The 13,368-nt window shown below is 44.7% G+C and overlaps 1 protein-coding gene across 5 annotated transcripts in view; it reads right to left on the bottom strand.

Annotated features, from left to right (window-relative positions):
* RETREG3 (reticulophagy regulator family member 3) overlaps positions 1 to 13,368 on the bottom strand; it is a 489,061-nt gene that overhangs the window by 275,486 nt on the left and 200,207 nt on the right. For all 5 annotated transcript variants that reach the window (XM_077459456.1, XM_077459453.1, XM_077459457.1 and 2 more), the window contains one exon: positions 5,770 to 5,800. In XM_077459456.1, the coding sequence (XP_077315582.1) occupies positions 5,770 to 5,800 (31 nt within the window). The remainder of the gene's footprint in view (positions 1 to 5,769; positions 5,801 to 13,368) is intronic.

Consider the following 13,368-nt stretch of genomic DNA (forward strand, 5'->3'; position numbering starts at 1 on the left):
GCTCCCAAATGTTCCCACAAAAATTTTCCGCACATATTCACAGCGAACGCATCCACCAAAAGAAAAGGGGTCCTAACAGCTATCAGGGACTCTGTGGCTTTTCAACTGCACAAAGCTATTAGTGATCCCCATGGCAGATTCTTGATACTAATCTGTGATGTAAACTTGACTACCTACACAATTGTAAACGTATACTCCCCTAACAATCACCAGGTGAGTTTTTTTAACAGCCTGATGCGGAAAATACGGCAAAGTCAAAGAGGAATGCTGTTAATGTGTGGGGATTTAAATTTGACCCCAGACCCTGCTTCGGATTCTACATCTCAGTCCACACGACTGCGCCCGGCTATGCAGCCCGCTATACATCAACACGGTCTGTATGACGCTTGGAGATGCCTGCACGCAAACGAGCGAGACTATACCTACTTTTCCCCCCCACACCAAGTCTATTCTAGAATAGACCTGTTTTTGGTTGACCAGCAGACTCTGATGCGGACATCTTCAGTGGCTATCAAACCAATGACTTGGTCTGATCATGCACCGGTGGTGCTCTCCGTGGAGGGCTCGGCAACTGTTAATGCGAGCCCACTGTGGAGAATCAACACCTACGTGCTTCAGAGAGGAGTGCAGGGAGGTTCTCCAGAAGCATCTGACTGAATTTTTTAATGACAATGTTAATTCCGTTACAGATCCATTTGTGTTATGGAATGCCCATAAGGCGTTTATGAGGGGAATTTGTATTCAAATGGGAGCGAGGTTAAAGAGGCAGACGCAAAGCAAACTTACAGGCTTATTGTCGGACATCGAGAAACTAGAATCGCTCAATAAGGCTAAAACGTCAGCCCTCCTATCCCAAAAACTAGCTCAGCATAGACATGACTTGCACGTTCTACTACTTGAAAATTTTGAGAAATATAGCAAACGTAGGAAAATGACGTTTTATGCCTATGACAATAAGGCTGGTAAACTCCTAGCCCATAAAATCAAAGGTCACAGATATAGATCTAAAATCCCATATATCATCCACCCTACTTCTAACATAAAAGAAACCCACCCTAAGAAAATTGCGGACGCTTTTAGCTCCTATTATAGCACGCTTTATAACCTTAAAGACGACCCCACGATTCACCAGCCAACTCAGGAACACATTGTGGATTTCCTTTCCCAACTCCCAATCCCACGACTAACCCAGGAGCAAGTGGATTTGCTCAATGCCCCATTTACTGATGCTGAAGCCCAGACATCCATTAATTCCTTACTGCCCAATAAATCCCCTGGACCAGACGGCTTTAGTGGTGAATATTATAAACTGTTCAATCACACTCTCACCCCGCACCTTACTACAATTTTCAATAAAGCTGCTGCCTCTGCCTCTTTCCCACCAGAGATGTTGGAAGCTCTGATCATAACTTTGCCTAAGCCCGGGAAGGATTCGATTTCTCCGCCAAACTTAAGGCCAATTTCTTTACTCAATAGTGATTTGAAACTATATGCCAAAATAACTGCTACTCGTATGGTGGACATACTGCCTACGATCATCCACCCCGATCAGACGGGCTTCACAAAAAATAGACAGGCCTCGGATGCGACCCGTAGACTTGTTAACTTAATCCACCTGGCCGAGACGGAGGGGAGGCCTTCTCTGCTCCTATCTCTGGACGCAGAGAAGGCCTTTGACCGCATTCACTGGCAGTATCTCGGTGAGGTTCTGAGGGCTTTTGGCTTTGAAGGTGGTATCGAGTCGGCAATTAAGGCACTATATTCTAAACCTTCGGCAAGAGTTTTTGTATCAGGGGTTATGTCCTCCCCATTTTCTATTTCGAATGGAACAAGGCAGGGGTGCCCTCTCTCTCCATTGATATTTAATCTACTGATGGAACCCCTGGCAATCCACATTAGATCTCATCCACGTATAGTGGGCTTCGGAGTGGGGTCGGGGAATCATAGTATCAGCTTGTTTGCTGATGATGTGATATTGATGTTGACTAATGTGGAGACTTCCCTGGCTGAGGCACATGAATCTCTAACACTGTTCAATCGGGTTTCGTATTACAAGGTAAATGAAGGAAAATCCCAGATACTGGGACTGGGGATAGATGATGTAATAAAATCCAGACTACAGCGGATCTTCTCTTATGCTTGGAGCTCTACTGGTATCAAATATTTGGGTATAGTGCTCTCTGAGAAAACAGGTAAATTGTATAACGACAACTATGTGCCATTCCTGGAGGGTCTAGAATTCAAACTGTTGTCTATTTCTAAAAGTGAACTGACTTGGACAGGTAGATTAGCTGCTTTTAAGATGCTGATATTACCCCAAATATTATATATATTTAGGACCCTTCCTATTCCAGTTCCGAACAAATTTTTCGCTAAAGCACAATCTAAGATTAACTCCTTTTTTATGGCAAGGTAAAAAAGCCAGGTGCGCCTTCAAAAAACTGATTCAGACGAAAAGAGTGGGAGGGGCGGGACATGTTCTGCTGCGGGATTACTATCTGGCGGCTATCTTGGCTCAGGCAAGGTATTGGTTTGTTCAGGGCAAGGGTACTAGATGGTTAGAAATAGAACAAGCTCTAAGCCCACAGCATCCCATGGCAGATCTATTATTAACGAGCTCGCTCTCCCCGAGGTTGGGGGGTACCCTGTCTCCCCCTATGAGAGCCACGCTGGCAGCCTGGAAAATACTTCTAGACAATGCCATCCCAGATCAACCCACCAAGGCACTCCCTTTAACACTATCGAGTTTACGACTCCTCATCCCTCAGATATCCGTTGGAAGTTGGCAGAGAAAGGGGATTTTATCAGTGCATGATATTATGTTAGGCCCAGCTATTAAAACATTCAGAGCGTTACAACTAGGGTTCGGGTTGGAGCCTAGGGACCAATACACTTACATGCAGATAGTACATCTCCTTAGTACAATCCCTACAACCGAAATACCCCTCCCGGTGAGAGTTTATATGTACTACCGAAATGAGCAGACCAAAATTAAAGTCAGAGTTCCGGAGGTCTCCATCTAGGAGATCTTGGGAACTAGAGTTGGGGTCTCCCTATTCTCAGGAACAATGGGAAGAATCCATAAAGGTTGTATACTTGGCGACTAAATCAGCAAACCTGTGGGAACTTTCTACTAAGATCTTTCTAAGATGGTATCTAACTCCGGTGAGGCTGGCGGGTTTTCATCCCCAGGCCTCGCCGCTATGCTGGAGACTTTGCGGTTTTAGGGGGTCGCTGGGCCACATACTTTGGATGTGCCCAAAACTGAATGCGGTGTGGCGTCAGGTGTTCAACTTGATTTCCACACTAACTGGTGTCCTTACAGGTGGGGATCCTGGCCTAGCGGTGTTAACACTTGGGATAGATAGATTTCCGAAAAAATACAGACTGGTAGTCTTTCACATATTAGCGAGCACTAGACTAGCGATACTAAGACGATGGAGGACCGTAGAAGTGCCACAACTAGGGGAGATCATTAAAAAGGTGGACTTACACATACGGTACGAACTAATGTTTGCAGCATCTCAAGGCAACCTAGCAACCAAACTAGTCTTATGGAAGCCCTGGCTAGACTGGAATAAATCTGCTTCTTCCTAATACCATTGAATACATCTGGGTTGGACTATTTTATTACAAATCTTGTAGTAATGTTTTTGCTGATATTATAGGTCTACATGCACATACACTAAATATAGTATATATTCATTAAAAGGGTAAAAAAAAAAAAAAAAAAAGAGAAAATACACAAAACGAAATAGGCATCCGGTTTTCTTATCTTTTATTTTAATTCTTCTTGCTTTTTTTTTTTGTTTTTGTTTTTCTTCTCTTTTCTTATGTTACCGAATATCACTGGCTAGTACCCCAGGACGGGTTCTTGTAAGCATTGACTGTATAAATACTTAACTTTTGTATGATACTGTGAATTTGTGATATTCAATAAAAATCTATTGAAATGAAAAAAATGCCTGTATGCCTAAAAGCACGGTGTTTGTAGGCAGCAGTATACAATGGGCCTTAGTCTGGTAGGCCACTTGTTGTGTCAAGCAGAAGTATATGTAGAGAGCAATGGTAAAAAAAAAAAAAAAAAAAAAAAAAATAAAACCCAACAACATTGGGTCCTGCTCTGATGCAAGGGAAAGCATCAGCTTTTGCTCTGGTCAAATCAGGGAAGCACCACAATGCTTTCAGATGCTATCTCAGAGAGTGCTAAAATAAAGGTGCAAAAAATATGGTGAAAAAAATAAGTGACTAAAAATATCTTCATATGGATATGTTACTTGGTGTGATTGCTTGACCTCTTGATACCCGTCGCCTCTAATAAAGGGAAGGCTTACCGGACCGCCAGCGACCCTCCCCCCCTTACTCAGGGAGGTCAAAAAGAGCGAATTCAATCAACAATCCCCAGATCTCCTGAGCTTCCTTGATCTCCTGGGTGTCTCTTGTTAAAAACCTTTGTGTCCCGGACGGTCTCTCAATCACCAATCAATCACCAAATAGACTCTTTGCTCATTCCCTGGTTGACCCTATAGCAGCTCTTCTCTGCCCTGCCAGCAGCCTATTTAGAGCGTCAGCGCAGGCGTGTGGCCGTACCCCTGATGACGTCAGTTATTGACGAAACGATTGCCGGGTAGTCACGCTCACATGCTCTGAGCATGAGCAATCACTTTTTAAACGTCTGTATAAAAGGACTTTTTTACTTGCTAGCAACTTTGTTTTAAACCTATTTTTATGCTAATTGGAGACTTGTGAAAGCTCCCAAACAGCATTGTATCATTTACTCCAATAAATCTTCTAGAGACAATAATAAACTATTTGGAGTATCATATATATATTTTTATTTTTTCAAGATTTGCACAATCTTTTCAACACTTGGGATACTTACCGTGATTGAGAGACCATCCGGAACACAGAGGTTATTAACAAGAGATGCCCAGCAGATCAAGGAAGACCAGGAGATCTGGAGTTCATTTCTGGGGATCTGTGATCCATTTCGCCCTCTTTGACCTCCCTGAGTAAGGGAGGTCGCTGGCGGTCTGGTAAGACTTCCTTTAACTAGAGGTGACGGGTATCAATAGGTCAAGCAATCTCACCAAGTCACATATCTACATGAAGATGTTTTGGAAACTTATGGACTTTTTTTTTTTTTTTTAGATATTTACTATATTCTTTTTTTCACCTTTATTATAGCACTCTTCATAATATATATGTACGTCTTGTATATTCCATAGTTGTGCTTGATTAATGCTAGTTTTATTTATTGGCAGTATTGAGCAATTTCTTGTTTCATATGCGATCTCATATGCAATTTATGCAAGTTTTTGGCAGTATTTAGCATTTTCTTGTTTTATATGTGATTTATGGTAACACTGTTCGCATTATATGGTCACTAATCTGTACTTTTTTGTAAGTTGTGCCCAACAACTTTCTTCATATATTTTAGAGCTGCGCTTTTTTCTACATATTGCTATTTTGGCTATGGGACAGATGGCAAAAAAAAATAAACCTTACAGGGGTTATAGCCCTCCTATCCAAAATTAAAAGCCTTTGGTTTTACTTTAACTTTATAGCAGAACACAAATTTCATTCTAGGTGCAGACATTATGAATAGTCTCCAACTCTATGACTTCAACCCACTCAAACGTCCGATTTTCCACTGCCGACTACTTAGTAGGGTAGCATAGATTTAAAAAGTTACATACATCTGCACGGTCTCTAAACTACAGTGCTATCATTATGCTTCGTATGTATTACCTCATCTTATTTCCTTACCTGTCGTTGTCCAGCTCGCTGGATCTTGCAGCTGAAATGTAGGAAACAAAATAAAACAAGTTTCAATAAACACACTAAGTTCTGTAGCAAATGAATGGTAGTAATACAACAGGGTAGAGTTTGTCTAAACTATTTTAGGTCACCTTTTGGGACTGCAGTAAAAAAAGACTATAGTATATTTAATGCTTTTAGACCAAAATCTGAAATTCATTTTGGCAGCGTGTGTTAATTAATCCCTGCCCCAGTATAACCGATCAGCCCCTACCCTGTCCACCTTTAGGAGATCCCTGAAAACTCATTTATTCAGGGAAGCCTATCCCATACCCACCTAAATGTCCCCGAGTCACCCCCATCAAATCATTCTCTGCAGCCATTACCTTCTGCACCACCCCCTCCCTTTTAGAATGTAAGCTCTAGGAGCAGGGCCCTCCTGTACCTTTTGTATTGAACTGTACTGTAATTGTGTTGTCCCCCCTATACATTGTAAAGCGCTGCATAAACTGTTGGCGCTATACAAATCGTGTAAAATAATTCCTTCTTTATCTGTGGTACCACATAAATGCATACCTGCACCTGCAGAGTGTTGGGTCTCACACTATCAATTGAAGATCAGGATGTGCTGGTTCCCAATTACCTGAACGCTGTGAATGCCTCTGAATGGCTATCATAGTGATCAGTTGTACAGCCCATCCCTTTGTTTTTGTTTTTTCCCTCTACATTTTCTCCTCACTCATTGCTAGAGGAGAAAAATGTAAAAAAAAGTGTGTGCGCAAATAACAAACAAAGAAAAAGGAAAATAGGTAGAGCAGGGATTGATCTAGGCAAGTGTCACAGTTAGGGACACAGCTCTTGGGCAGACTCAAGGGTCAGGGTCAGTTTATTTTAGGTAGGATTAAAAAATAAACTTTTATTTTAAAATTAGAATTAAACTTGTTTATTTAAGTAAACTGGCCAGACTCGCCGGTCAAAAGATGTCAGCTCATATGCTTCCATCTTCCTTCCAAGTTCACTTTGTTCAACTGGTATCTCCCTTCCTATTCACCACAGAGGCTCTTCATTCATTTTTCTTGCAATATGGGATTATTTTGATCTATAGTTTTGTGAATACACAGTAGGTGAGTGTTTGATCTTTCAGCCTCCTAGATTGTTATACGACCCTAATGCTTTGTTCCCCCATACACATAACTATGTATATATCAATGCTGTTTGTAGCAATCAGATTCAATTATGTGCTTTTTTCTCTAAAGCTTATTGTAAATAAGGGCACTTGTATTATTTAATCACTTTCTTGTATGTGTTTATCCATGCAGTATTATACTTGTCAATGATATTCAAAGCTCCCGAAGAAACTCGTCTATGAGTGAAACATGTCGAGCATCCTACTACATTGACTGAGTTCACAAACGATTCTTCTTGATCTCAATGTATTGTATGGATATATATATATATATGTATTTATAGTGCTGTTTTAGTATTAAAAAAATTTATTTTTTATTTTTTGTATAATACATTTTTTGAAAAAATCTTTTTTCTTAAAAAACTCTTTGAGTGATTGCTATTTGACCTTTTGTCATTATATGCTATGCTCGATACCGTTAAAAGTCCAGTCGAGGTTAGTCACCTCCCCCTTTGCTTTCTTTTCTAAAATTCAATATTTGGGATGTGGTATCATTTTGTTTGGTTGGCTTCACTTCATTTTGTAATTTTGTTCAACTGCTTGAATGGCCAGGCCGTGAGGATGTCAATACCACAAGTGCACAGGAGACACTTAATCAGGGCACAGAGCAGATGCCGTAAAAGTACTCTGAGCTGGACATGCACAGCTCAATGTTAACTATAGCTGACAGGCAGGGGAAAGCTTTCATGGCAAAAGAAACCATTAGAATCTCTTCTGTCAGAAAAACCCTACCTGTAAAGTTTTTTTTGTTTTTTTTTTGAGTTGAATACCACTTTAACCACTTAAGAACCGGGTCTATTTTTCAAACTTGTTATTTACAAGTTAAAATAATTTTTTTCTTTCGTTTATTGACTGACACAGCACCTGAATCTTGACCTTAGGGTTATATTGCCACCTTTAGGAGAGGACAAAGCAGAACACACAAAAAAAAAACAGCACAGTACTGCTCAGGGGGTGGTCCTACTGGCTATAAGCCCTTTTTTCTGCTTAGTCTAGGAGAAGGACCTGGCTCCCTGTGGGGACCAATGATCCTTGGAATTTTATTCTTTTTTGCTGTTTTTGGTTCCTGTGATCTACAAACAATTGCCGGGCTGGGTGACAGGCTGGATAATATAGATCCTGGTAGTCTCCCCAGCCTGGACATCGTGCGCGTGCAGACCTTAGCTAGGGGCTGGGTCAGCCGCGACAGGCCCCATTCTGGTCCAGGAGTGGCCTGTGAGCTATATGCTCCGGGGCACACATATGACCGGGCTACTGCTGTCCATGTCACAGTGTGCTGTGGCCAGCAGCCACCCTGTACTGCTCAGCACAGCACCCGAGTCAGAGTGGTGAGTCCTGTGGGTGGCCACTCAGTCTGTGGCAGCTAGGAGGGTAGACATTTTTTGTTGCTTGCCTTAGGTCCCCAAGGTTGACAGGCGAGTGTGGGTCAGCATGGTGTCAGAGGCTGATGTTTCTTTCCCAGACACCCATTATAGCAACCAGTTCACCTGCACCTGCGATGCCCATGGACGCTCTGTCGGCGGTCCTGGAATCATTTGTTGCCAGGGTAGAAGTGGTGTGCGGACGCAGGGGGGGTAAAAACGCCCCCTCCCCCCATCTTCTGGGGAGAGCTCTGATTCAGGCTCTGGTTCCGCTGCGGCAGGTGGCCCTGTTCTTTTGTTTCAGAGGATGCGGACCAGGACCATTCGGACAGTGAGGTAGAAGACTCTGCGTTCGTGTCAGTGCAGGAAAAAGCGCTAGTAGGAGCAATTATCACAGCGGTGTGGGATATTTTAAAGATAGAGGGTACGGCGGAAGCATCTGCAGAGGCGTCGGCCCCTTTTGGATCCCACAAGCCGGCCCGCACTGCTAAGGCGTTTTCTTATTTAACTTATTTTGATAAGTTTATTTACAAGGAGTGGGAAAGCCCACAGCAGGCCTTTTCAGTCACAAGATGAATGGCTGTGCGTTAGCCCTTTGAGGAGAGTTTCCTGAGAAAATGGACATCTCCTCCGGTTGACAACTCCCCGATATCCAGGTTAAAAAAAAAAGTGACCATGACTCTGGTGGAAGGGTCCCCCTCTTTCAAGGACCATGCCGACAGAAGGGCTGAGGCGGTTTCCTGGTCCATGTTTACAGTGGTGGGGTCAGCATTGCGGCCCTGGTGTCACAAACGCTTACTGAATGGGATAAGTTGTTGCACCGCGAGTTGGGGAAGGAACAGGTTTCCTCAATCTGCTTGGAACCAGTTCATGCATGGCCTTATGTCTGTGATGCAGCCCTGGATACGGCACCTTTGCTTTCTAGAGCCTCAGTATCAGCAGTGGTGCTGCGTCACTTGATTTGGCTTAAATGCTGGTCTGCGGACTAGGCATCTAAGAAAGTGCTTGCAGATTTGCCCTTCCAAGGTGAAATGCTATTTGGCGTCTTGCTGGATGACATTATTGGGCGGCACAGTGGTGTAGTGGTTAGCACTCAAGCCTAGCAGTAAAAAGGGTCGCCGGTTCGAATCTCAACCACGACACTACCTGCCTGGAGCTTGCATGTTCTCCCTGTGCCTGCGTGGGTTTCCTCTGGGTACTCCGGTTTCCTCCCACACTCCAAAGACATGCAGGTAGGTTAATTGGCTTCTGTCCAAAATTGGCACTAGTATATGAATGGGGACCTTGGATTGTGGGCTCCTTGAGGGTAGGGACTGATGCGAGTGTGCAATGTACATGGATAGGGACAATTGTAGACACTCACTCAGGTTGAACTGGATGGAATGGTGTCTTTATTCAACCTAACCAACCATGTAAGAATATTATTGGGGGAAAGAGTACTTTGCTCCCACAGTCCAGAAAGGGTAAGGAGCCACGATGTAGGCAGGGGCCCTCTTTCTTCACTCAGAATCAACTTTTTTGTCAGTCCGGGTCGGCAAGTAAGCATTTCCCAGTCCGACAAAATGCCCGCTGAGGGACAAAAGTGTCCCTGATTTCGCAAGCCGAACAAACCGGCAAGCAAATCGACTGCTGCATGAAGGTTCGCCCCTGCCCGACTCTCGGGTGGGGGGGGGGGTCGCCTTTTGGAGTTTGCAGTCTGGTGGATCTCTCTCCTTTCCGACCAGTGGGTCTGCCACTGGTTTTGTCAGGCTACAAGATAGTTTCTTTCTTGTCCGCCATACAGATTTTTTTCCTTCCAACCTTCATCTTCTTCTGGGTCGTTGGGAGGCCCTTGGGGCAGTACAGGACTTACTACTGCAGGGGGTGATAGTGCCTGTACCGACGTTGGAAAGGTTTCAGGGATTCTAATCCAATCTGTAGTCCCGAAGAAGGAAGGGGTCAGTACAGTCCTGGATCTCAAGGCCTTCAATTGCAATAGCTCTTCCCTGTGGCCTAGCGACGGCACCAAGGGTCTTCACCAAGGTGCTGGCCCCAATTCTGGCGTTGCTGAGATGAGGGATCACAATCGTGGGTTACCTGGATGACCTCCTCCTGAGAGCAGCTTCTGCCTCAGAATTAAGGGAGGATGTGGCGATCACCATACAGACTCTCCGGGAGTTAGGTTGGGTGTAGAACCCCCAGAAGTTGGTGCTGGTGCCGACTCAGTGCCTAGAGTACTTGGAGTTGATTCTGCACTCCTCAGAGGCAAGAGTCTTTCTCCCTTTGAATAAGCTGCAGACTCTTCAATATGCGATGCAGTGATTAATGTCCACCAGGTGGTCGTCGCTGCGTATTTGCATGTGTGTTCTGGGCCTCGTGGTAGCCACTTTCGAGGTGGTACCATATGCTCAATTGCACACTCGAGTCTTGCAGAAAGAGATCCTGTCCAAATGGGACAAATCTCCGACATCCCTGGATTGTCAAATTTGGGTGAGCCAGCTAGTCAGGGCTTTGCTTCTCTGGTGGCTGAGGTCTCCAGCCTTTTGTCGTTCCTTCCTCTTCATTGGACGGTGATCACGACAGACACCAGCCTAACCAGCTGAGGGGGAGGGGGTTTGGAGCATCCAATCGGCCCAGGGTCGCTGGAAACAGGAAGAATCCTGCCTGCCGATCAATGTGCTGGAGCTTCGGGCGATCAGGCGGTGCCTCTCCACATGGTCGCAGAGGCTGCAGGGGCTTTCGTTCAGGATCCAGCCAGACAACGCCATCTCAGTGGCATATGCCAATCATAAAGGAGGGACAAGGAGCTCAGATGCAGCACTGGAGGTCTCGCACACCCTACAACGGCATAGCGGCACGTGCCGTCTGTCAGCCGTTTACATTCCGGGCGTAAAAAACTGGTAGGCGGACTACCTCAGTCGTCAGTTGCTACACAGAGTGGAGGCCCAGGGGATTCCGGTGATTCTGATTGCCCCAGTTTGGCCTTGATGTCCTTGGTACACCAACATAGTATGAATGGTGGCGGATGTTCATTGGTGCCTGCCGATGTTCATCCTGCTTTACTGTCGCTGTTTATTTTTTTATATTTTTTTTAAGTAGATTTTATTGAAAGTTGCAACAGAGTATAATTTCAGCAGTATCAATATTTTGTACAGAGAAAAATCTGTTGTGAAAAAAGTGTCAAAGCACCTAACAGAGGAGAGGTGTGTGGAGTGGAAAGGAAATAAAAAAAAATAAAAAAAGGGGGGGGGGGAGGGATGAGCACCAAGTTCTTCTGAAGAGTTATCTTGGGGGGTAGACTTTGAAGTTGAGGATGTGGAAACGAGGGTAGCATTCTCCATTATGTCGTTTGAAGATGGAGCAGGGGTGGGTAGGCGAGAGATGAACTTGTGCAAAGTTTTACATCTCGTGGGAGGATGGGTATCTTACTTTGTTATGGCTCTTTCAGTTGGAGAAAGCGGCCTCATTCATGATGCCGAGTGAGGCCTGTGGTATGAGAATGAGAGCTCTTAGAATTTTGCCTGATCCAGAGGAGTGAGTGTTGAGACCATAAAGGGCTGCCATTTGTGGTAGAAGCGTGTTTAGACCTTTGCCTGCGATAAGTCCGTGTTAAGTTTGTCCTTGAAGAGAAGTTGTAGGAGGTCCCTTTTGACTTGTGAGGTGCTAGGCGGTACGCTGGAGAGACTGTTTTTTAGGATGGCTCTTCTGCCATCGTCTACTTACTTGATCCTCCAGAAAGATAAGGGGGTACTGCGTCTGCAGCCTTCTTTTCTTCTGAAGGTTGTTTCGGCCTGTCATCTAAATGAGGACATTGTGCTCCAGTCTATGTCCTCGGCCGTCGCATCCCAAGGTAGTCACTTTACTTTCTTTGGATGTGGGTGTATCTTACTGCTACGGCTCCTTTCTGTAGGTCGGACTCTCTGTATCAGTGGCTGGTCTGAAGTAGGGCCTGTCGATCTCGTTGACCACCATTTCTTAGTGGATCAGACAGACTGTGGTTCAGGCTTATGCACCTCCCTTTCCTATCACGGCACATTCTTCCAGGGCAATTGGTACCTCCTGGGCTTTCCGACATCAAGCGTCCATTTGCCAGGTGTGTGAGGCGGCGAGACTTGGTTGTCCGTTCACACTTTCACCAAATTTTACAAGGTCGATGTGGGCGCATCTTCAGATGTGTGCTTCAGCCGCAGGGTTTTGCAGGCGGCCGCATGAGGTTGTGACTCCGGAGGAGTTTTTTGTTATGGGTGGAGTTGATTTTCTTTCTACAGGTTGCTTGTTTTGATCAATGCCCCGTACACACGACCGGACTATCTGGCGGACTTGACTCAATATTGTCCGCCGGACTTTTGAAATGAACGGACTTGTCCGCACAAGGAGAAAAGTCAGTTCATTTTGAACGCGGCTCAAGGTAGACGGGACTAGCGCAGGAGGTCAATGTCGCCACCTCCATCAGCGAGATTGACACCTCGCGAGCCCCGTCACCTGTTATGGACTAAAGGGGAAGCCCTACGCCAAAAAAATGATGTGGGGGTCCCCCCAAAGTCCATATCAGACCCTTATACGAGCACGTAGCCTGGTCAGGAAAGGGGGCGGGCATGAGAGAGCACCCCCCTCCTAATATTTACACTAAAATGCAATGAAAAAAAAAAAAAAATGAAATGTCATTTGAAAAAAAAAAAAAAAAAATGGGATTTTGGCGCTCACCGTAAAATCCATTTATCCGAGTTAATTGATGGACAAAGCGCCTCCTTAATCTTGACTATTGGGTTATATCGCCTCTGTAGGAGTAGGACTAAGCAGAACAAAACACACCTGGCTACGCCATTGGGCTGTCCTCGGTATATAACTCCATCCTTGCTCTAAGTATTCAGTTTAGTAGCAAGTAGTAATAGAAGTATCAAACTCCATAGAGGGGTGGGCGTTCTGTCAGTCAACAAACTGGAGAAATGGATTTTGCCAAAATCCAATTTTCTCTTTCGTTCGACGGACACAACACCTCCTTAATCTTGACCATTGGGACGTCCAAAAGCAGTGCCAAAGAAAAATGAGGGGTGGGCAAAATAACCCAAGGCTAACCACAAG

This window comes from Lithobates pipiens, unplaced genomic scaffold, assembly GCF_037356315.1.
Source record: "Lithobates pipiens isolate NorthernLeopardFrog02 unplaced genomic scaffold, aLitPip1_a1.2 Scaffold_28, whole genome shotgun sequence".
NCBI classification, from domain to species: domain Eukaryota; kingdom Metazoa; phylum Chordata; class Amphibia; order Anura; family Ranidae; genus Lithobates; species Lithobates pipiens.